The sequence below is a fragment of the Acartia tonsa genome, chromosome 15 (genome assembly GCF_053477335.1).
Source record: "Acartia tonsa isolate MP-2025a chromosome 15, ASM5347733v1, whole genome shotgun sequence".
In the NCBI taxonomy this organism is placed as follows: Eukaryota; Metazoa; Arthropoda; class Copepoda; order Calanoida; family Acartiidae; genus Acartia; species Acartia tonsa.
In genome coordinates this window covers 7,319,910-7,343,033 of record NC_137274.1, presented here as the reverse complement: position 1 = coordinate 7,343,033, position 23,124 = coordinate 7,319,910, and the positions used below count along the sequence as shown (strand labels likewise).

Genomic DNA, 23,124 nt, shown 5'->3' with positions numbered 1-23,124 from the left:
ACATTACACGACCAACTAAAATTCAATGAAAATCTGCAGCCGTTTTACCGCAGACTGCTGCCCCTGAAATTTATATTTTGAGATTTCTAATACAAAGTTTACATACAGATCAGTCAATTTCTTACTCATTTTCTGTGTGTTTTTTTTTAGCAGGGAGGGATGGAACAATGGGCTGTTTATTTTTCTAGTCCACAATGTTTTATAATAGTGTTTTCTCATTTGTAGGCATAACAACTTTTAGACTTTATTAATTTGATTGGTTGGTTTATTAGTTGAGTGTCCAAACATTTCAACAACTAATTGTAATTTATAGAAGGGGCAATTTTGTGTATTAGCATTGGGGATATACATTAATTTATCGGCAATTGTCTTATCCCTTTAGATCATAGATATGTAAGACTTTAATTTTTATTTTCATTTTACTTTAAAGGAAACAGTTTCTATCTTAATCAACATAAATTCTACTCTTCTTTGTTAATAAGTATGAAAGAACCTTTTGTGAAAGGTTGCTCAATAAAAGGGTAAAGGGAGTATATAATGTTAAAAATATAAAATCAGAATATTTTTTCTTGATCAAGCAAAACACATACAAAATATTTAGACTTCTAGCTTTAATGGGATCCAAGATTAATATATATCGAGCAACCCCCCCCCCCCTCCCCCCCTAATAAAAAGGTATAGTTCAGATAAGAGCTTAAACATTATTGGATAATCATTTATTTGATTTTAAAACTTTTCTTTACTTTAAGTTTAATTGAATAGGTGTTTTAAGTAATAAGAAATATATATTACTTTTATGACTTAAAAATTGTTATTTTTTGGTTAACCCTAGTTACTTAAGAGCTTAAAAAAGCAAACTTCGCTAGATTTCGGGAGATTAGGCTAAGGTTCTATGATATTATACATAGTTCTAATTTACTCATACGAGAGGATTTTATTGCCATCCTTTGCCATTTTTAGTTCTGGACCCAAACGTAAAATTTTCATTTCAAGAAAATTGTTTATCTTACAAGAAACTGGTATGTCTAGAAAAGTACCTACAATTACAACAAAAAATGGAGATTTGACTTCTTTTAAAGGCTAAACGTATAAATTATTATATACTGATTCCAAAAATATATAATACTCAAAAATAGCTTTAAAAATAAAGGGTTCACACTGATTTGAAATGTAGTTTAGTTGACCGAAAAAATAGTTGTTTACTTTGATGAAAAGGAACTTAATTCCAAACCGCTCTGGTGTAATTACACATCAAATTCTTATTTTTCATAGTAAAGAGCTAATTCTTTCGGCTTTATTTCCAAAAACTTGTGTATATTACTAAACAATTGTTTAAAAGTGTATTTTCCAAAATGTAAAAATCGATTTTTTGTCACTGTCAGTGGGATATAACAACATTTTCTTTTTTGTTGACTTAGCAACTTTTATTAAATTTTGGTTGGTTGTTTAATGAAGTTGAGTTTTTGAATGTTTCAACAACTTATTGTAATCTACAGAGGGGGTAATTTGTGTATCGTCATTAAGGATGTACATCAATTTCGACAATTGTCTTATCTCTTTAGATCCCTGAGTTTAAGTTAAATGGTTTAATATACCCAATCTAAAGTACAAAGTAGTATGGTGTCTGTTTGTTTGTTTGTAACAAAGGATCTCGCTAACCACTGAACCGATCGGGTTCTCCTTAACGGGGTATATTCTCATAGGTCCCAGGAATGTTATAACTTTTTTGGGGGAGGGTACCACCACCCTGCCAAGAGAAATCGCCCCTAGAAAAAAATGGGCCCCCCCCCCTCTACAAAAGATAAATTTTTTAACTAAAATTAAAAATATGGGTTGGGGCACCTTGTAACCTTGTAAGATATATAACGTAATAGCACCTCAACTAATAAGAAAATCTTAATGAAACTTTGTGGAGATATGTATATTGTTATTTTTTTTAATTCCTAAAACATAATTAATCCCTAATAATTTCTTTTCCACCTTTCTGTCTCTGACAAACGGACAGACAGACAGACAGATGGACATTTCGAAAAAGCGCTTTCATTGTTAGAAAATTTGGAGGTAAATTTTTTTTTTCTTTAGAACATTGGACTGTAAATGATACTGTTACCCCAAATATCATTTTAAAACGCTCTCATTTGATGGCTTAAAAACTTTGGCCAATTTTTTAAAATTATGATTGGTTTGCTCGGACATTAAAACCATTATTTTTTTTCTATAAAACGGGGCATTTTGTTAATCATCATTTCCTTATTCGTAAAAGGTTCAATTGACGTCACAAGAATGGAGAGCTAGAAATGAAAACAGTAATTTACAGAAATTCTAAAAAAATGTAGAATTAGAAAGTAAGAGCAACCTTAGTGGGTATTATATCTATAATACAAAGTAGCTTGATGTCTGTCTGTCTGTTCATCCGTCCGTTCGTCCGTCTGAATCTTAAGATCTTGGTAACTACTGAACCGATCAGATTCTACTACAGATATACCTATTGGTCCTGTGGTGGTTTTAAGCTATTTTCTTGGAGGGTGGGACACCCCCAACCCCCCCAAAAACAAAAGAAATCCTCCCCCCATTTTTTCTTTTTTTTAGGTATTTTGCAAATTCGTTATTTAATTGCTATTTTTTTTTTTTACGAATTTTGCCAATTGGTTATTTAATCGAGAAAATGTTTTCCTGCTGGGAGGTGCAAAAATTTGCGATCCGTTCTGCTGGGTAAGTAATAGAAGATGTAATTATACCTCTTGGGGAAAAGCCCCTAGAGGCTAAGGGCGAAGCCGCTAGTAGATAGATAAATAGATAGATAAAAACGCTATTATATAACTTTGGGGACTAGTATAATAAACAACCCATTGTCCCATCTCTCTCTGGGATGTTTATATACCAAAATTATTAGAATGAGTGTTAAATGGACTTTTTATTTTTTTATATTTTTAATATTTAGACGGTTTCCAACTAGTTATTTATTGCTTCATATTATAGACAGCTTTCCGTGGACTGTAAAAGGAAAATATGGCTTAGAACCGGTTCTAATCCAGCAGATATTTATTGGTTTCGAAACTACACTGGAATAGCTATTTATCACATTGTTTTATAGGCAGCTTTCCGCGGATATCAAAATAAAAGGTCATATCATTAAAACCAATTTTGTTAGCCCAGGCCTTCGGTTGGTCGGATATTAAATCTTATGATTTTTATTTTAATATTCGTGGAAAAATGTCTGTAATATGATGATATACATATTTTTTTTTAGAATAGTTTAGAACCGGTTCTAATCGAGCAAATATTAATCGGTGTCGAAACCATAGAGTAGGTTTGCTACTAAAAATGGGTGCGGCAATCTAATTCATATCAAGATTGGCTAGAAAAAGTAGTTGTCAAAAAAGTTTAAAATCAGCACTTTCTAAGGAATCATTATCTAAAGTTTGAAATGCATAGGACAACTTTATAAATGAATGTACGGACTTTCTGTTTTTAATAATAGAGTTGCAACGATTCCCAAATCGTAACTAGAGCTAACTATTACGGACGGATGGACGGACAGACATACAGAGGGACTCTAATTACTGAAAAGCTTCGCTTCGAAATATCAACTGATCTGCTGCAATCTAGCCATAAATAGGATTGGCTAGAAGAATAGATGTATTATATCTAGATGGTCAAACTGGACCCATAATCCGTCAAAATTAAAGAAGAAAAACACTTTTGTTTATTTTTTACATACGATTATATAATTTAACCTAGCAAAGCTTTATCCTAAGAAATGCGACTATTTATATCAAATAAAATAAACCTGCCCTTTCTCACAAAAATAAGCATTTAACCCCAGAGAGGGAGGGGACATTGGGATATCTATTACACTAGAGTCAAAAGTTTTATAATAACCTTTTCTTATTCATTGGCTTAACAACTTTGGGGACTTTTAATGAATTTTGATTGGTTGGTTCTTTTATTTGTGTGTCCAAACGTCTCAACCAATAATTGTAATCTTAAGAAAGGGCTAATTTTGTGTATAATCATTAGGAATGTTCATCAATTTATTGGCCATTGTCTTATCCCTTTAGATCCCTGAATTCACCATCTATTTTACTTTTTTAGTTTGACAGATGAACGTGTCTAACAGCCCATCTATGGTTATAAATCTATTGTCTAGGCAATGATGCGCAAATATACTTTAAAACCTGCTTGGGGCTCCAGGGAGGAAGGGGACATTGGACTGTAAATTACACTGGTACCCAAAGTATTATAAGCGCTATATCTTAGTTGTAAGCTTTAAAATTTTAGATACTTTTATTTATTATTTATGTATGTATATTAATTTATTGTACATTGTCTTATCCCTTTAGATACCTGTCGGGGCTTTGTATGATATCAGCCGATTGTTGCATAAAAACAAGATTTGAGAAGCTACCCTGTTAAGGAAAACCCGATCGGTTCAGCGGTTAGAGAGATCCTTCAGTACAAACATCCTGTTACTTTAGTATGAGGATATGACCCTTTACCCTGAAACACTGGGGAGTGGGGGGGGGGGGCAAAAACGTCCATCTTTATGGTTTTTTTGTCATACTTCTTTTGTAAAATCATTAGTTGAGTAAAATGAGGTAAGCATGTTTTGGAACCCACATTCTTGCGCTAGAAAACTAATTATAAAACCTGCTTGTGGCCAGGGAGGGAGGGAACATTGGGCTGTTGATTATAATAGATCTTAAAGTCTTATAATATTTTTTTCTTATTCGTTGATTAAACAACTTTTGGTACCTTTATTGAATTTTAGTTGGTTCATTTAATTGAGTGTCCAATCATTTCAACCACTAATGGTAATTTACAGTAGGGTTAAATTTTGTGTATTATCATTTGTGCTATCCCTTTAGATCCCTGGCTTGGGGCCCTCTATGAGACAAGTAAATACAACCATTGCATAAGTTGGAATTTTTATTTTATTTTGTCTTACACACATATAAAGGGTACATAAATGCAATTAGAACATTTTAGTTTTTAAATATTCTTGATTTTTAAAAATAAATTTTTTTGTTTTTATGTAAATTAAAAGGCGGAGTAATTTTTATCCTAACATATCTCGTCATATTAAACTTGTCATAATATATCATCAGGGATGTCTAGAGGGGGGGGGGGATGGAAAGAGTTTGTTTACTCTTCTAAAATTAATTTGGGTGTGCCATAGACACCCAAAAAATTTGTCGTAGTACTGACTTGACTATCTATCTATCTCTCTATCATGCAGTAGTATCATCTTGACTGCCTATCTATCTCTCTATCACGCAGTAGTCCAGCTTGACTACCTATCTATCTATCTCTATATCACGCAGTAGTCCAGCTTGACTACCTAGTTGCATATAACCAGTGTAGATGTCAACATGAAACGACTCAACTGTGTATGTAAAATTTTTTGTTCATTTTTAATAAAACAAGGATGTCAATATCCAAAAGTAGTGAAGCAAAAACCATTTTAAAATATTTTTAAAGAAACACAATGGGATGAAAAATACTAATCTAGAAATTTATTTTTGTTGCTATTACCAAAACAGTATCCTGTATTTAAGCAATTGCAATAAATTTACTTACAATTATGTTTCAGCTTATTTATGTTCTGCTTATTCAGTTTTGACACTCAACAATGTTATTTGTCCTACAGTTTCAGAGTTATGCTTTTATGGATGTAGCATCCTGTTAGTTTTTTTTTTATAACATGATGATGATTATGATTATTTAGTCTAAAAAGAAATTTTTGATTATTTATATACGTTAAGTTTTTGAATTTATTTTCTGTTATTTTGGGGATATTTCTGTGATATCAAAATTAAAAAGATAAAAGATTAAAACCAGTTTTTTTAGCCTAGCAGGGTTGAAGACCTAGGCTTATATTTTATTATTTTTAGAAAATTATCTTTAATACTATTCTAAACATGATTTCACTGCTTTTAGTAAGCAAAATTTTTTTAAAGATTCTCCTTTTGAAGCTTTACTGGAAAATACTTAAAATATTAATCCTTTTTTTCTTTTTAAGGTCTTCCTGCTGTTGCTTGCACATCCAATTCTATCTTGTGCCCCTGTACAGGTACTTTGATAATAACTAATGGCTTCACCCCTAGAGGCTTCTAGGGGCATATAAGGTTAAAGTCACCCCCACCACATTCAATTTTAGTTTTTTTTAAGTAAAAAAATATTATGGGAAATGATTTAATCTAGAGGTGATAAATGTGGGTTGCTACACTACCTAGATAATACCCAACTGTAACAGTAATCATTATGTACAGTTTGAAATTAATAGGACAATTCTAACATCAACATGTTATAAATGAATGTACGGACTTTCTGTTTTTAATAATAGAGTTGCAACGCTTCCCAAATCGTAACTAGAGCTAACCATTACGGAAGTATGGACGGACAGACATACGGAGGGACTCTAATTATTGAAAAGCTTCACTTTGAAATACCAACTGATCTGCTGCAATCTAGCTATAAATAGGATTGGCTAGAAGAATAGATGTATTATATCTAGATGGTCAAATTGGCCCCATTATCCGGAAATGATTTAATCTAGAGGTGATTTCTCTTAGGGGGGTTTGGTACACACAGACACACATCTGTTATACAAGGATTAGATTAATCAAAATATGCTTCTATATAGGAAAAAACTGAACTAGAAGCTAGAAATATGGAGTTAGGTAATGAATAATTTATTTTAATTATTTCAAACTTAATAATCTTCACCACATACATGACAGAAAAAGTTTTGCTTAGTTTTATTTTATGTAAAAATGTGTTTCTGTCACAGAAGATTTTTTTCAAGGTTCTGAGGAATCTTAGTATAGGTACAGGATGGGTTTTTTCATTCAAGATAAACCAACTCTTCTTGGGTGCAAAACAAATAGTTTTATTTTTCATCAGGTTTGATTGAAGCATCTAAAGCTGGAAATTCAAGTGAAGTATTGAAGCTTTTAAGCAAAGGAGTCAACACTGATGCTTGTGATAATGAAGGTAAAGATTAAAGATTATTATACATTCCTTCTAATTTAAATTGAATGATTTTCCTAACAATTGAACAATCTAAAATACAAATCTGAAATCAAATTGCTAAAAATCAAGCTGGATGACAAAGAACAACACAGCAGAAACGAGTGTGTAAGAATCAATGGTGTACAAGTTGATAAAGATCTGGAAAAGTCCCTTGGCCACAATCAAGCAGCCATGAAAGCAGTTGAAGAGGTCCTCAAACCTCTGCTAGAGGCGAACAAAAACCATCTCAAAATGCCCACTGAACCAGGTCAATTCATCAAAAATGCCCATATTCTGCCTATACCGAAAGACAAGAATGGATCATACAAAGTTCCACCTATAATTGTAAGGTTCCATAGTCGCCCATTGAAAGATTTTATCCTCTCAAACAAAAAAAATCTGCCTATAAGAGAAATTGACGTCAAAAATGGTGTAGAGAGATACTCGATAAGCGCGGACCTCACCAAAATGAGGTATGATGTAATGCAGAAACTGATCAGAAGTAAACAATTCTCTAAATGCTGGCACCTGAATGGTAGAGTGATCAAATATATTAAGAACGAAGGAGACAGGATACAATCTGTGAAGTTTTTTGATAAATCATGCAATGAACTAATGAACAATTAAATAGTGCTCAAAGTTAGTATATATAATAGTAATTATGACCTAATCTTAACCTTCTAAATTAAACTAGTAATTGAATTTTATTCAAAATAGTATTTCTCGCTATTTTTTTTCCCCTCAATTTTTAAAGATGTCCTTTCATACACCCTAAATATCTTATTTCAACAGGAAGTTAAAATATTCTCACCCCCTCTCTCTTTCCCTTCCTGAATAAAATTTTCTAAGTTTTCTCACACAAAAATTTTAAAACATTTTTTATGTGCTATTTTTTCTTTAAATTTTGACATTTATTAATTATCTAAATGAATGTTTTGCTGATAAATTAAATAGTGCAAATCAAAACGAAATTGAAAGCCCATATCTCAGTATTTAAAATGTTCCTATTTTGACAACACACAACTCAATAATAAATTTAAGAATTGCAGGAAGATAAAATTCTTAAGCTGGAATCTTGGTTCCTTACCCTCGAAATTTGATGAATTTAAAGAATATATCAATTTTCTTCTACAAAACAACATTTTTTTTGACATAATTTGTATTCAAGAAATATTTTCAATCATTGATCAAGATCTATATAAACTTGAAAATTATAATTTTGTATTCTCATCTAGAAAAAAGGGGAAGGGAGGGGGAGTTGGAATCTATATTCATAAAAAACATAGATTTACTGTAATTGATGATTTATCATATTTTGAAGAAAATCTTTTTGAATCTTTAACATTGAAAGTTATTACTGAACAGAAAAAAAAGCAATATAATTAGTTGTGTCTATCGTCCTAATTCTCCAGTACAAGGCATGAGTTCTAATGATCAGATGGAATATTTCATTGATAAAATATCAAATTTACAAGCAGCAATGTCATCTTATAAAGGTGACTCTTACATCATGTCTGACTTGAATTTAGATCTCCTTAAATTTGAATCTCATTTAAAAACAAATGATTTTATAGAGAACACTTTATCTAACGGGTTTTGCCTTTAATTACTAAACCAACTAGAGTTACACATGCTTCATGTACATTGATTGATAATATTTTATCTAATTCTTGCAATAATACATTGGAATCTGGCGTTATTCTGAACTCAATTTCCGATCATTTCCCTATTTTTCATGTTAGTTCTCAAACACAAAAAAACAGAAAAGCCTAAAACATTTATCAGCAGGGATATAACAAGTGAAAAAATTAATCAATTTAATGCAATGTTAAACACAAACAACTGGGGTAATGTTCTTAATGAATTAAACCCACAAATTAGTTTTGAAAACTTTCATGAAGTATTTGATTGTGCTTTTAATTTACATTTTCCCATCAAAGAAGTTAAATTTAATAAAAATATTCATAAAATAGAGGGATTTATGACGGGAGGGCTTATGATTTCTAGACAAAAAAAACTTGAGCTGGGGACAATTTATTCAAAAAATAAAACACCAGGAAATAACATTGCATATACAACATATAGGGACATTTACAATAAGGCAATAAAAGATGCAAAGAAAATTTTTTACAGGGAACAACTTAATCAAAATAAAGAAAATCTAAGAAAAACCTGGCAAACTTTAAGACAAGTAATCTCTAAATCAAATGACAAGACATCGTGTATAGATGAAATAATTGTCAATGATACATCTTACAGTAATAATCATGATATTTCTAACAAATTTAATACTTATTTTACTTCAATTGCTGATGAAATTGCCAGCCAAATTAACCCTTCCCCACTTAATCCGTGCGACTTTATTCCTGATACAGACAGTGTATTTAAGCTAAGAGAAATAAATATTCATGTTCTTTTTAATTTAGTGAAAAAAATGGAAAATAAAAAGAGCTCTGACGTGTTTGGATTATCAAATTGTTTATTAAAACAAATTATAAATAGTATTGCCGTACCTCTTGTTCACATTATTAACCAATCTATTAAAACAGGTCAAATTCCTTCACAATTAAAAATTGCTAAAGTTTTGCCAATTTTTAAATATAGTAACTTCTCAAAAATGAATAAATGTAAGCCTGGCAATTATCGTCCAATAAGTTTGCTACCTATTTTTTCAAAATTGTTAGAAAAAATTGTATCTGAACAACTCACAAGATATCTTGAATTTAATCAAATTATCTATGAACATCAATATGGATTTCAAGCAAAAAAATCTACACTACATCCTATGATTCACCTTTTGAATTATCTAGGACAAGCAAAAAATGAAAATTTAATTACTATAGGGGTATTCTGTGATCTTGCTAAATGTTTTGATACAATTTCGCATACAATTTTATTAAAAAAACTTTAAAAAATTGGTATACATGGATTAGAATTAGAATGGTTTAAAAACTATTTAAGTAATAGACATCAGTTTGTTTATACAAATGGCGAAAAAAGTGATTTATTAGGAATCAGCAAGGGTGTCCCACAGGGAAGTATTTTGGGTCCAATTTTGTTTCTAGTTTATATCAATGATATTAAAAATTGTACTAGCTTAATGACACTACTCTTTGCAGATGACAGTAATTTTTTGATATCAGGAAAAGATTTGAATGAGATAATTGAAATACTCAACATTGAACTTAAAAATATCTGTGATTGGTTTCGTTGCAATGAAATGTCTCTTAATCCAACTAAAACTAAATTTATGATCTTTAATAAAAGGGAGGATTCCATAACTTGGGAACAAATTAAAATTAAATTAGATTTTAATAATGAAAATGAGAATGATACAGATAAAATTAGATATTTGGGTTATATCAACCAACAGAGTGAAATTCCTGCAATTAAATTTTTGGGTGTGTTTATTGATTCTCAACTTAACATTAAATACCATATTGAATATTTAAGGAAAAAAATATCTAGAAGTTTGTTTTTAATCAATAGAGTTAAGCATATATTATGTGAAAAATCCTTAGTAACACTATTCCACTCTTTTATAAATAGCCATTTATTGTATTGCTTGCCAATATGGAGCTGTGGCTTAGAATCATCTATTAAGCCTTTAGTAGTTCTACAAAAAAAGCTATTAGAATTATACACAAATCCACTTATAACAGCCATACGCCACCTTTGTTTAGGAAAATTAATGTTTTGCCTATTAAGGAGCTATCTATTTATACAAAACTACTATTTTTTTATGATTTTATTCGCTGGAGGCTACCAAATTCTTTTGATGGTGTATGGATTAGAAATAATCTAAGAAATCAGAGACAACTAAGAAATTCTAGTAAGTTTTATATTCCAATAGCCAAATCTAAAAAAATTGAAAGGTTTCCATTATTTTCATTTCAAAGACTATGGAATAATTTTTGTCATGAAAAAGATCTTTTAAATGAGAATATTCCTAAAAAAAAATTTGCATTAAATCTTAAAGATGAACTTTTTAAATCTATATGTAATATTGAAGAATGTAATGAATGTACTTAACCCTTACAGATCGGGCCCCTATTCCCACCTTAATAGATCGGGAGGGGGGGTCATATTGACCCCCCCCCTCTATCTCGGCTTCTGTTACAGATAAAGACGTAAAAATTTTTCTGGTGGTTCATGTGTATTTTTAGAGAAAATTACTTTTTCTAGTCATAGCGGTAAGGCCGCTCCTTAGCCGCTTTTTAGTGGCCAGCCGCTAAATTTTAAAACAGCTGTAGAGCGGCCAATTTTGCAGCTAGGATCACCAAATTTTAGGACGAACTTTTATTTTTCACAACAAAAAAATTACTTTTTCTGATCATCGCAAAAAAACGGCAAATAATGGAAACCGCCATTTTCGGCGGTTACGGCGGTAAAAGGGCGGTTGGCGGCGCCAGTTAATATTTTTATCTGTTTATTATTGCTCAAGGATTTACCAAAAAAATTTATAGGTCTCTAGCTGTAATAGAAGCCACGATATTCATGATATATGTCTGTAGTAAAAGCCGGACAAAAATCGGTCCTAAAGTCGGTCAGGGTGCGGTCAAATGGTCATAACACCACTTTTCTCATAAGGTCATTGATATCTCAGTATTCACCAAAAAATTTTTAGGTTTCTACCTTATATACAAAGTCATAATGTAGAAATTAAGATTTATTAAGAATTTTTTTAAATTTTGGTGCTACCCAACCGACTTTGACCGGACAACACGACCGACACAGACCAGATATCCTAATAAAATCAACTCTTGCCGACGTATAATTACTAAACTTAAAAAGTCATGAAGTCACAAGTCTCTATCTTACCTACAAAAAAAATGACATTGAAAAAATAGAGGGGGGGGGGGGTCAATATGACCCCCCCCCCCGATCTGTAAGGGTTAAAATATATTGATTTGCCTGGATTTATTAAAAACCTTACATTATTAATTACAGAAATGGTTTTAAAATTTAAGAAAAACTAGCCTTAAAATTTGTTGTAACCCTTCTTTCCTTCTCTTTTTCCCCTGTCCATTTAATTTTACCTACATTTATTTTGACATCATTATTTCTTATTTTTCTTATTAACTTAATGCCAACCTAAAAAAGGCAATGCAAACATCTCGGATACGCATATTCCTACTTTTAGGGAAGCCTAATCAGTGCCACACATAACATCTAGTGTTAGTCATGCAATTTAAATTTATAAATATTATGAAAAATTGTAAAGTACACCTGGTACTAAGCAGTAGCTTGGTGTACTATTGTATGTACTGCTTCGTAAGATGGGGCGTAATCTGTCACTGAATAAATGTTTTTTATGTTTATGTTTTTTATGTTTAAGTAGAACAATGTTTGTCTGTTAGTTTGTCCTTTTATTCCTTACTAACATAAGGTTTTTTAGAACTATGAGAAAGTTGGGTCCAAAAGCAATTTCTTCCAAGGTCTTCTATAGTTGTTTCTAAATAACACAGAATATTTTAACCTTCTTTCAACTAGTATTCCACCTCCCACCATGATGGAGTGGTGTGGTCTTTAATAATTGTAATAATGTGATAAAAATTTGTCGCTGTTTTTCCTAAAGGCCCAAACTGTGGATGTTATAGATTAACTTTGTCGCAAATATCCTTACCATCATAATGTATGGTATAGAATCAGTAAGGATAATAGGTAGTTGTTTTTATTTTCATACATGTCTTGAATAAATTATTAATTAATTTGTTGCACTAGATTTTCATGTACTTTGATAAAGTAATACTCACATCTGACATATGAAAATAATAAACATATACATACATACATACCTACAGACAAAGATAATTATTTTGTAAAAAATTTATGAATTTAAATACATTAAGACATAAAGAGAGGGGACAATGGACTATTTATTACAATAGTCTCCAAAGTTTTATATTAATGTTTTCTTATTCATTGGCATATCAACTTTGAGGACTTTAGTATATTTTGATTGTATAAATCATTAAGTTGAGTGTTCAAACATTTCAACCTCTAACTCTAATCTACAGAAGGGTAATTTTTGAATAATCATTCGGAAATTACTTCAGTTTATCAATATTGTCTTATCCCTTTAGATCCCTGCATACATATACGCCCTAGATGTAGAGCAGCTGTTATTATTTGGATCCAATTATGGATATAGAAATAGACAGATGTACATGCAGCCTATCTATAATACAAAGTAGAACAATGTCTGTCCGTCCGTCTGTCCGTCCGTCCGTCTGTCTGTCCGTCTGTCCCTTAAGATCTTGGTAACCACTGAACCGATTGGATTCTACTCTTCAGGGTATATACCTACTGGTCCTGTGGTGGTTTTAGTCTATTTTCTTGGGGGGGTGGGACACCCCCAACCCCCCAAAAAAAACAAAAAAATCCCCCCACATTTAAAAAAAAATTTTTTTTATAGGAGATATCCTTGGTCCTTTTTTTTGTAGAAGATTTTCTTGGTCCTTCTTATTTTTTTTTATGAATTTCACCTTAATCATCTCTTGGGGCAAAGCCCCTAGAGGCTAGGGGCAAAGCCGCTAGTACATTATAAAGGGTGTGCAAAAAAAGCGGACTTTTTTTAAAATTTAGATTGTGGGCTTGTGTTAATAGTAGAAAAACTTTATGCATACTGCTAGAACCCCTATGAAGTCTATTTTTTGGAAATATAAAAACGATTCCTGTGCTAGGTATAGTTTAGGAGCGATGTGGTAAAATGTCCCAACTACCTTAAAACTTGACTTGTGAGTAAATCGTAAAATATTATAGTATTTAAAAAAATAAGTACCTTTTTAAAATTCAAATTGCGCGGCTTTTGTTAATAGTTATGTATACCATTAGAACCGCTATGAAGTCCATTTTATGGAAATATAAGAACCATTACTGTGCTACTTATAGTTTAGGAGCTACGTTGTAGAATGACTTAAAACTTGACTTACGAGTAAATAATAAAGATAAAGATAAAAAAAAGGGTGTGCAAAAATGCAGACATTTTTAAAATTCTGCTCGGCTTGTGTGAATAGTAGAAAAATGCTATTTATATCATTAGAACCGCTATAAGCTCTATTTTTTGGAAATATAAGTACAATTTTTGTGCTAATTTTAGTTAAGGAGCTGTATTGATAAATCTGAGAAAAGTGGAAGATTTTTTTTTTGAGTTTTAAGTCAGTTGGGATATTCTACCACATAGCTCATAAATTTTACGTAGCACATGAATGTTTCTTATATTTCCAAAAAATAGAGTTTATAGCAATTCCATAGGTATGCAAAACATTGTTCTACCATTAACACAAGCAGATCAATTAAAATTTCAAAAATGTACATATTTTTATTTGCATACCCTTTAATTTAATCATTATTGATTTACTCGCAAGTCAAGTTTTAAGCCAGTTGGAACATTTTACCACATTAACATTATGGATATATAGACATACAGACAGGCACTAATACATTATTTCTTCTGCAAAATCTTAGTTCTTAACAAAGTGTTAGTTTGACTTTATGTAAAAGATTTAAAACTAAATTTTACCAACTGAATATAAACTTAATCTACAAAAAAAAACATTTCCTATTTGTTTATTTTCATTCAAATATTGGTATACAGACAGACCGACGGATAGACAGACCCTAATTGTAGAGTATATTGATGTATACAGTAAATGCGTCTATAATGCCTAATCCCAATGTTCTGAAATAGACGCATACAGCAATCTCTTGGTCACAATGTTCCTATAAGGGAACACAACATTTTATCAAAAAAAGGTATACAAATAAACTGAAATGAAACAAAACTTAGCAGAACCAAAAACTATGTAACAAATGCTAAAACTGAATGTAAACTAATGTAAATATGTTTGAATCAATTGGTTAAATAAAAAAAGTTAGACCTTGGTTGAAAATTTTCCTTCAAAAAGTGTGCTCTCGTCATGTTATTTGGTTGATAACTGGCCCAGCACAGCGATCTGAGGGCCAAAACAAGGAAGGGGACAAAATTAGAAGTTTGATAAAGTATGCAACTATAATGAACACAAAAAAATAAATCTAATATAAACTGCGAACCAAAAAAATAGGCAAGTCTGAATTTTCAGAATATCAGCTTTATTAGTCATTTAGGATGAATTTACTCTAAATATGAAATGTAGATCCATCTTTTGGTTACAAGTTTCCACTGTTTTTTTATTAATTAGCACCAATGAAGCACAAGATCTCAAAAACAGCATTTTAGGGAAATACTGGTGAACCAAAAAGATATGCAAATCCAAAACAAAGCAATGGAAAAACGATTTTTTTGCACTTTTTTCCTCTTTTAAAGATTGATTATGATAAATTAACAATTTTTAAAGGAATTTATGTATTAATTATTATGAAATATAGTAAAAGGTAGAGATTAATGAATTTTCTAAATAAGAAATATTAGAAAGAAAAAAAAATTCGATCCCTATCACTTTAGAGGACAGCTGCTGACCTCCAGTCTTGTGGATGAAGCTAAACACATGTTAAAGATAAAAATTACCCTTAAAAATATACAAAAATATTTTCTGATGTGCTAAAAAAATCCATTTTAAAATCTTGATTTGGAGGATGGTGGCCTTTAAGATGCTCCTACTGGGGATGATGGTGAGCCAAATGTTATCAAAGTACATGCCCATGATGACAACCCATATACTGAACTATGGTCCAATTTTTGTGTTCATAGCAGCTTCCAGCCAAGCAGAGTTAAAAAAGAAAAAAAATGCAAGTTTAAATACTCCAATTTATAAAGTAAATTCTGTAGTTTTTAGAAGATGGTTATATTTCTTGTCGGTAGTCTCCATTGGAGATTGCTATGACTACAAAAAATGGTACATAGGTTAATAGACAAGTTGTTGTAATGGGCATGTACTTAGATAACATTTGGCTCATGAAAAAAGTGAAGAAAGTGCAAAAATAAACAAATATCCCATTGATTTTCTTTTATATTTGCATATCTTTTTGGTTCACCCCAAGAAGAAATAACTTAAAATATCCTTTCTTTTATCTGTCTAAATTTCTATCTATCTATTATTGATACATCTTTTTTTTATCTGACTATAAATGACAATACTAAATGTATATTAAATCTAATATATTTATATCTAGGATGGACCAGTCTTATGTGGGCATTATGGTGGGGTAGGACTGATGTTGTGAAGATGTTATTAGAAAACGGAGCTGATATCAATGCAAAGGATAATGATGGTTAGTTACATAATATCATTATTATACAATATTTCTATCATATGTATAATATCTTAATATATCCTATCTGTCTATATTTCTATCTATCTATAAATCTTAATACTAAATATATAATAAATCTAATATATTTATATCTAGGATATACCATTCTTATGAGGGCAGCAATTGATGGAAATACTGATATTATGAAGATATTATTAGGAAACGGAGCTGATATTAATGCAAAGGATAATGTTGGTTAGTAACTTAATATTATTATTACACAATTTTTATCATAAATGTAATATCTTAACCCATTAGTGCCGAACCGGGTTTTAAAACCCGGTTCCAGAAAATGTAAGAAAAACCGGTTTTCGGCTTCATAATTGCATCATTCTCAGTATGAATCCCCCCTCTACTACCCTGGCTTTCATTTCCCCCTGGAGCAGGTAGTTTTGCTTACTTCCGTTTGCCGGTATAGATCAACAAAGTTTGAAAATCATGAAAATTCAAAATACCCCATCTAACTTTTTTGTTTTTATAGTAAAGTCGCTGATTTTTTTCGTTAAATCTAAAGTTTATTGACAAGTACATCTATTTGTGAATTCGTTTTATTTAAATTATTATTTTTTATATGATTTTTTTATCGTTTTTTTACGCCCTATATAAGCCCGGTTCGGCATTTCCATTTGGAGTCTGAAATTTTTATTACCCGGTTTCACTAATAGATCTTTTTTGACAACAACAACAAAACAGGGTTTTTTTACCCGAAATCGCCGGCTAAACACTAAATTTGAAATACATCGCTTCGTATTATACTTGTAGCTCTATAGATTACATGAGGTTGTGTAGTTTTCAATTACGGATCGTATCAAAGTTCTAAAAAGTGTTCATCTCACTTTTGGCGTTCAAAAATTACATTTTTCGATTTTTGGTCAAAATAACCGGGTTTTTATAGGAAAACCGGGTTTTAACGCCGGGGGAAAGCACCAAAAACGGGTAATAATGCCTGGTTGGTATTTATGGCCGAGCCGAACCGGGTTTTTTTGCAACTTTCTTGTGCATGCCACTAGAGCAAAACAAAAAAATACGAATTCCGTTTTGACCATTATAAAGCTTCCCTGAAACTTTCAGCTCGATCAGCCCATAAAAGTGGCGCTCGGCACTAATGGGTTAATATATCCTTCCTTCTATCTATCCATTATCTATACATATATATTTACCTTACTATAAATAACACTACTATATATATTATAAATCTAATATATTTATATCTAGGAGAGACCGGTCTTATGTATGCAGCAGAGTATGGAAAAACTGATGTTGTGAAGATATTATTAGCAAATGGAGCTGATATCAATGCAAAGACTGATAATGGTAAGTTACATAAGTCATTATTATACAATATTTCTATCATTTGTATAATACCTTAATATATCCTTCCTTCAATCTGTCTATCTTTCTATTTTCTATACTTATCTATTTATCTGACTATAAATCACAATATTAAATGTATATTAAATCTAATTTATTTATATCTAGGATGGACCAGTCTTATGAGGGCAGCAAGGAATGGGAAGACTGATGTTGTGAAGATATTATTAGAAAACGGAGCTGATATCAATGCAAAGGATAATAAGGGTAAGTTACATAACATTATTATTATATAATATATCTATCTTTCTATCTATATATATATTGTTCTGTCTATATATCCCTCCATCCATCCATAGTTACATGATATTTATGTAAAGAATGAAGAAGATTATTTACAAAATAATTTTTTTCTGCCCTCTTGAAGGTAAGAACCACCAAACAGACTAAAAAATAGAGTATTACCAAAATCTGAGAGGTGATGCAGAAAAGTAAATAATACACTCTAAGAGTCTATATAATTTCTTTCTATAGTATCTATCTAAAAAATCACAGTCTCTTATCACACTTCAATATAATCATAATTGAAATATCTAAAATAAAAAAAATCTTAAATCATTAGTTACCAAAAATACACAGAATGTGTGCATCATTGATGCTGTGAGTATTGGTTTAAAAAATATGACGTAACAAAAAAAATTAGCCAATGAGAGGCCGTTATTGACCAATGGCAGCATGCGTAGTGGACTCTCATTGGCTAATTTTTTTTGTTACGTCATATTTTTTAAACCAATACTCACAGCATCTGCATCATTCAGATAAAAATTGAAAAAAATGTGCACTTAAGGATGTAACACAATTCTTGTAACTATATAGTGATTTGATATTTAATTTTATAATTAATTTTTTGTATCCCCCCACAGAAATTTTTTTTTTTTACTTTTTAAAGTTATAATGAAATTGGTTGTTTAACTCTCACCCACCATTTTGCCTCAGGTTCCCCTGGAGGCCTCTAATGAGTATTTAATAATCAATCATATTCCTAGGAAAAACAGCTCTTGATAAAGTCCTAGAAAGTGCTAGGATCACTGAAGAGATAAAAGCTGAAATAGCAAAAATACTTAGAGAAAATGGTAAGGATAGTAATTACATAGATATGGATTTCTTATCCATTTATAAAAATAGTTTCTGTCTGTCTGTCAGTCTGTGAGTACTAAAGGATCTTGCTAACTTTTTATCTGATTAGGTTTTCCTTTACAGTGTAGCTTTTCATAGGTTCTGGGAAGGTTATAACTATTATTTATACTAGAAAAATTTAACCCTGCTTCTACTTAAAACTAAGGTCTTAAGGAGCGGAAGGGTGGTTTAACTTACCTCCCCCCCTTTTAATAGTATCAGATTAAAGGAAAATGTGTAATAGGTTATACTATATCATGCTTGCTTATTTTTTTTATAATTTTTTTTTTTATTTACATTTCAACAGTTTGATGTTTTTCTTGCAGGCTTCCTTTAAATACATCTTTGTGTGTTTTGACCCTTTTTGGTCTGGTTATTACATAATTGGGAATGGTGTATTTCTTGCAGTCTTCCTTTAGATAAATCTTTGTGTGTTTTGACAGTTTTTGGTCTTTTTTTTACATAATTGGGGATGTACATAAATTTATGTTTCATTGTCTTATTCCTTAAGATAAATGAATAACTTATACAAAATTTAAAAATAAAATGTTATATTATTTATACAGGAGGTAAGAGAGGAAGTGAGATTGAGTAAAAATATTGACAAGAAAAATCACAAGTAGGTAAGATGTTTGTAAAAATATATATTATATGGTTGAGACACATATGTAGCTGTTAGCTGATATATATCTTTATATGTCAAGCAAGCTTAAGTTATTTAAATCAAAAAATCTTTTTGAACATGCAGATTCAAATAGGTAGATAAGAAGAAAAGCTTCACACTTTTTTAAGATAAAAATAACCTAAAACCATTCTAAAACTACATATAATTTAAAAACTAATAGTGCTCTCCTGAAATAGAGAATTTATAAGTTCAGTAGTTATTGAAATCTTCAGCCTTACTACTTAATATAATGAGATTACTAATTACTAACACCCTGAAGGGGGGGGGGGGTTAGTATCTCAGATAGAAAGATTACTAACACCCTGTAGGGGGGGGGGGGGGTGTTTAGTATCTCACTCTTTCTATTTGCATATGGTATTTGCTTTTAGGAGTAATCAGCTTACTAATTCTCCAGAATTCCTTCTCTCAGAATCTTCAATGTTTCAAAGAAATGATTAGACATTACAAATTACTAACTCTCTTACTTACTCTATGTTGTCTCTATATTTTTTTTTTAATTTTTAGCTTTTCTGTGAAAGCAAAATTGTTTAAAACTTATAAAGTGGAATGAATATTTTTAGTGGTAAGTCTGATGGATGAAACAGCGTAAAGTGCCTCCAAAAAAATGACATTAAACTTTAAATGAGCAATGAGAGGCCAGTATGAATTTTATTATTGGTCAATTACAATATACACTGGCCTATCATTGGTCATTTCATTGTATGACGTCATTTTTAAGGCACTTTACACTGCCTCTGATGGATCAAATATTTTAAAAGGCTATTAAGTATCTCAGAAATTATTTTTTTATAATTTTATTTATGTTTGGATTCTTTATATGGAGATTTTACTAATATTTCTTGATTGTATTAGGTTAAGGTGTTCTATTCATTAAACAATATATTACTATATTTGCTTTATCTATATTAACCTATAAATCCTATTATATAAAGTAGTAAGCATTTTTTGTCTGTCCTGAAGGATCTCACTAACCGCTGAACCGATATAGTTCTCCTTTACAATGAATCTTCTTATAGGTCCTGGGAAGGTTTTTAACTATTGTGGGGGGAAGGTACCACCACCTTCCCAAGAGAAATCACAAAAAAATCGAAATTATTTTTTTTTACTGAAAGACACTTGAACATAATTGCATGGCATCATAGAAACTTGAAATCAACATAGATAGGCATCGTATTATTTTTTTTTTAATTTAAAGTGCCATAAGAGGCCTCTAGGGGCATAGCCGATAGTACTCTATATTTTAGTACTTCTGATGTATATATAATTGTAAACCTTTTCCATCTTGGCTTAGATTATTATTGTGTTTAGTATGTAAGGTTATATTTAGTAATAAGTATCCAAATTATAATATTATTATTGTGTTTAGCATGTAAGGTTATATTTAGTAATAAGTATCCAAATTATAATATTATTATTGTGTTTAGCATATAAGTTTATACTTTGTAATAAGTATCCAAATATTAATATTATTATTGTGTTTAGCATGTAAGGTTATATTTAGTAATAAGTATCCAAATTATAATATTATTATTGTGTTTAGCATGTAAGGTTATATTTAGTAATAAGTATCCAAATTATAATATTATTATTGTGTTTAGCATGTAAGGTTATTTTTAGTAATAAGTATCCAAATATTAATATTATTATTGTGTTTAGTATGTAAGGTTATATTTAGTAATAAGTATCCAAATCTATTTACTTGTCATGTGAAGGAAACAAAATTGCAGGTTTCATCATATTTTCATAGTAGCTTTTTAAGAGTTATTTTATAGGTTAGGTGATTGCCCCGCAGGGTTAGAGCCCCCCGCAGGGGCTAGCAATAGGAGAAAAGCTACTATAAAAATATGATGAAACCCGCTACTTTGTTGCCTTCACATGACCCTTACTTTCTTGAATGTTAAATAATGTTTTTTTAAGTATGGCTTCAAAACTGATTAATATCCGCTGGATTAAAACCGGTTCTCAGCCATACTGAAAAATTATGTATAGCTTCATATTACAGACAATTGTCCACATATATAAAAATAAAAGAATATTTGAATTCTAATCATAAGTATTATTTGATTTCTATATAAAGCAAACCTGCAGCAAATTTTTTTCAAAACAAATTCAAATATACATTTTTTTGTTAATAGTAGAAAAATTTAAATTTTTTTTCAGTGTGAAAAAATTAAAAATTGCTTTAGGCTTGTATTAATATGATCCAGCTTTTACTTGATTATATTTTTAATAAAAGTAATTTTATGTATATCATGTTAATAATATTTTTAATACATTTTTCTGCATTCTACATTTTACTTATTAGTTTTTATTGTACTAGCGGATACGCCCCTAGAGGCCTCTAGTGGCACTTTAAATGTTTTTGTTTGTTAAAGTCTCTACGATAATTCTTTACGTACAATACCTCTTAATGTTACGTTGAAGCCTCCCATATATTAAAATTTTTTCGATATTATTGTCATTTTTCTTGGGAGGGTGGTGGTACCCTCCCCCAAAATAGTTATAAACCTTCCCGGGATCCATGAGAATCTACCCTGTTAAGGAGAACCTGATCGGTTCAGCGGTTAGCGAAATCCTTCGGTACAAATACACACACAAACAAACATCCTGTTACTTTAGTATAAGGATTGACCAAACTGCTATAAAGATATAAAAATGGGTACTTTGTGATTATTTCTTATAGTAGGAGGAGTGCCCTAGCCCATAAGATAGACAAAGCTTATTAACATTCACAATAATAAATTTAAATCATTGGTTAAATAATAAATGAGTCAAAATTATTTAAACAAAGATGAAAGCATCCATAAAAGCTCTTAAACGGTATGACAAACGAACATAAACATTTGTAGAGTGACAGAACTGAAAAATCAGAACCTAAATGTCAAATCAAAATTTGTTGAAAAATTGCTTAAATACAAGATAATGTTTAAGGACATGCTTAAATTTTTAGGACTTGATTATAGAGATGCTACGCTTATAAAATTGTACTTTGTTGTCCAAGGAATCAGTATTCTAAAAATCAGATCAATCGGATAATTTTATCACATAAAATTTGGTTGTAAAAAAGTTAAATTTAACATGATTAACATGCTACGCTGTCTAAATCGTACCTAACTACTACAGGAATCACTAGGCAAAGTTTGAAATCGATAGGACAATTCATGTCTAAATTAACGAAAAAGCTATCCGTTCCAGACCGACCATAATTACAGAAAAAAATGTTTTGTCATATGCTTCACATTATACAAGGAAAGGCATTTTTACACGAAATAATTTACCCAAGAAAAGCTTTATCCTAAGACAATTAAACTCATGGTGCGAAGGAAATAAATTAATATGAAAAAATATTTCAACCAATGACATGTCAGAAATGTACCTTCCCTGTTTCTTATTGGTAGATTTAGATTAGGGTTGGGCCGGATACTTTTTTGGCCGGATACCGGATATCCGGCTGATTTCTAATGCCTGATATCCAGTTCCGTCCGGATATCTGACCAACGTTCGATATCCGGCAATTTACCGGATATCCGGACGGATAACCGGATATCCGGCGTCAAAAATCAACCGGATATCATGTAACCGGATAGTTTTAATATCCGGTATCCGGCCGAATAATGAAAATGGCCGGATATCCGGCCGGATAACCTGCCAGACCAGATATCCGGCCCACCCCTAATTTAGAT

The 23,124-nt window shown here is 30.8% G+C and overlaps 1 protein-coding gene across 3 annotated transcripts; it reads left to right on the top strand.

Annotated features, from left to right (window-relative positions):
• Positions 1 to 5,328: 5,328 nt before the first annotated feature.
• LOC145307364 (uncharacterized) lies at positions 5,329 to 21,725 on the top strand. Of its 3 annotated transcripts, none has more exons than XM_080149743.1 (11): positions 5,331 to 5,390; positions 6,023 to 6,073; positions 6,647 to 6,683; positions 6,907 to 6,996; positions 16,129 to 16,227; positions 16,366 to 16,464; positions 17,485 to 17,583; positions 17,749 to 17,847; positions 18,627 to 18,713; positions 19,323 to 19,375; positions 19,810 to 21,725. In XM_080149743.1, the coding sequence occupies exons 1-10, from the start codon at positions 5,373 to 5,375 to the stop codon at positions 19,349 to 19,351; spliced, it is 708 nt and encodes a 235-aa protein (XP_080005869.1). In that variant the 5' UTR covers positions 5,331 to 5,372; the 3' UTR covers positions 19,352 to 19,375; positions 19,810 to 21,725. The 3 variants fall into 3 exon arrangements, with proteins under 3 accessions (XP_080005870.1, XP_080005869.1, XP_080005868.1); XM_080149742.1 differs by having other exon boundaries at positions 19,323 to 19,379; XM_080149744.1 differs by lacking the exon at positions 17,485 to 17,583 and having other exon boundaries at positions 5,329 to 5,390; positions 19,323 to 19,379.
• Positions 21,726 to 23,124: the final 1,399 nt, after the last annotated feature.

Bases quoted from the DNA above. Each gene is read 5' to 3' on its own strand.
- LOC145307364 (XM_080149743.1), top strand. The intron at 6,074-6,646 runs GTACTTTGATAA...GCTTCTATATAG, and splicing joins TATCTTGTGCCCCTGTACAG to GAAAAAACTGAACTAGAAGC. The intron at 16,228-16,365 runs GTTAGTTACATA...ATTTATATCTAG, and splicing joins CAATGCAAAGGATAATGATG to GATATACCATTCTTATGAGG.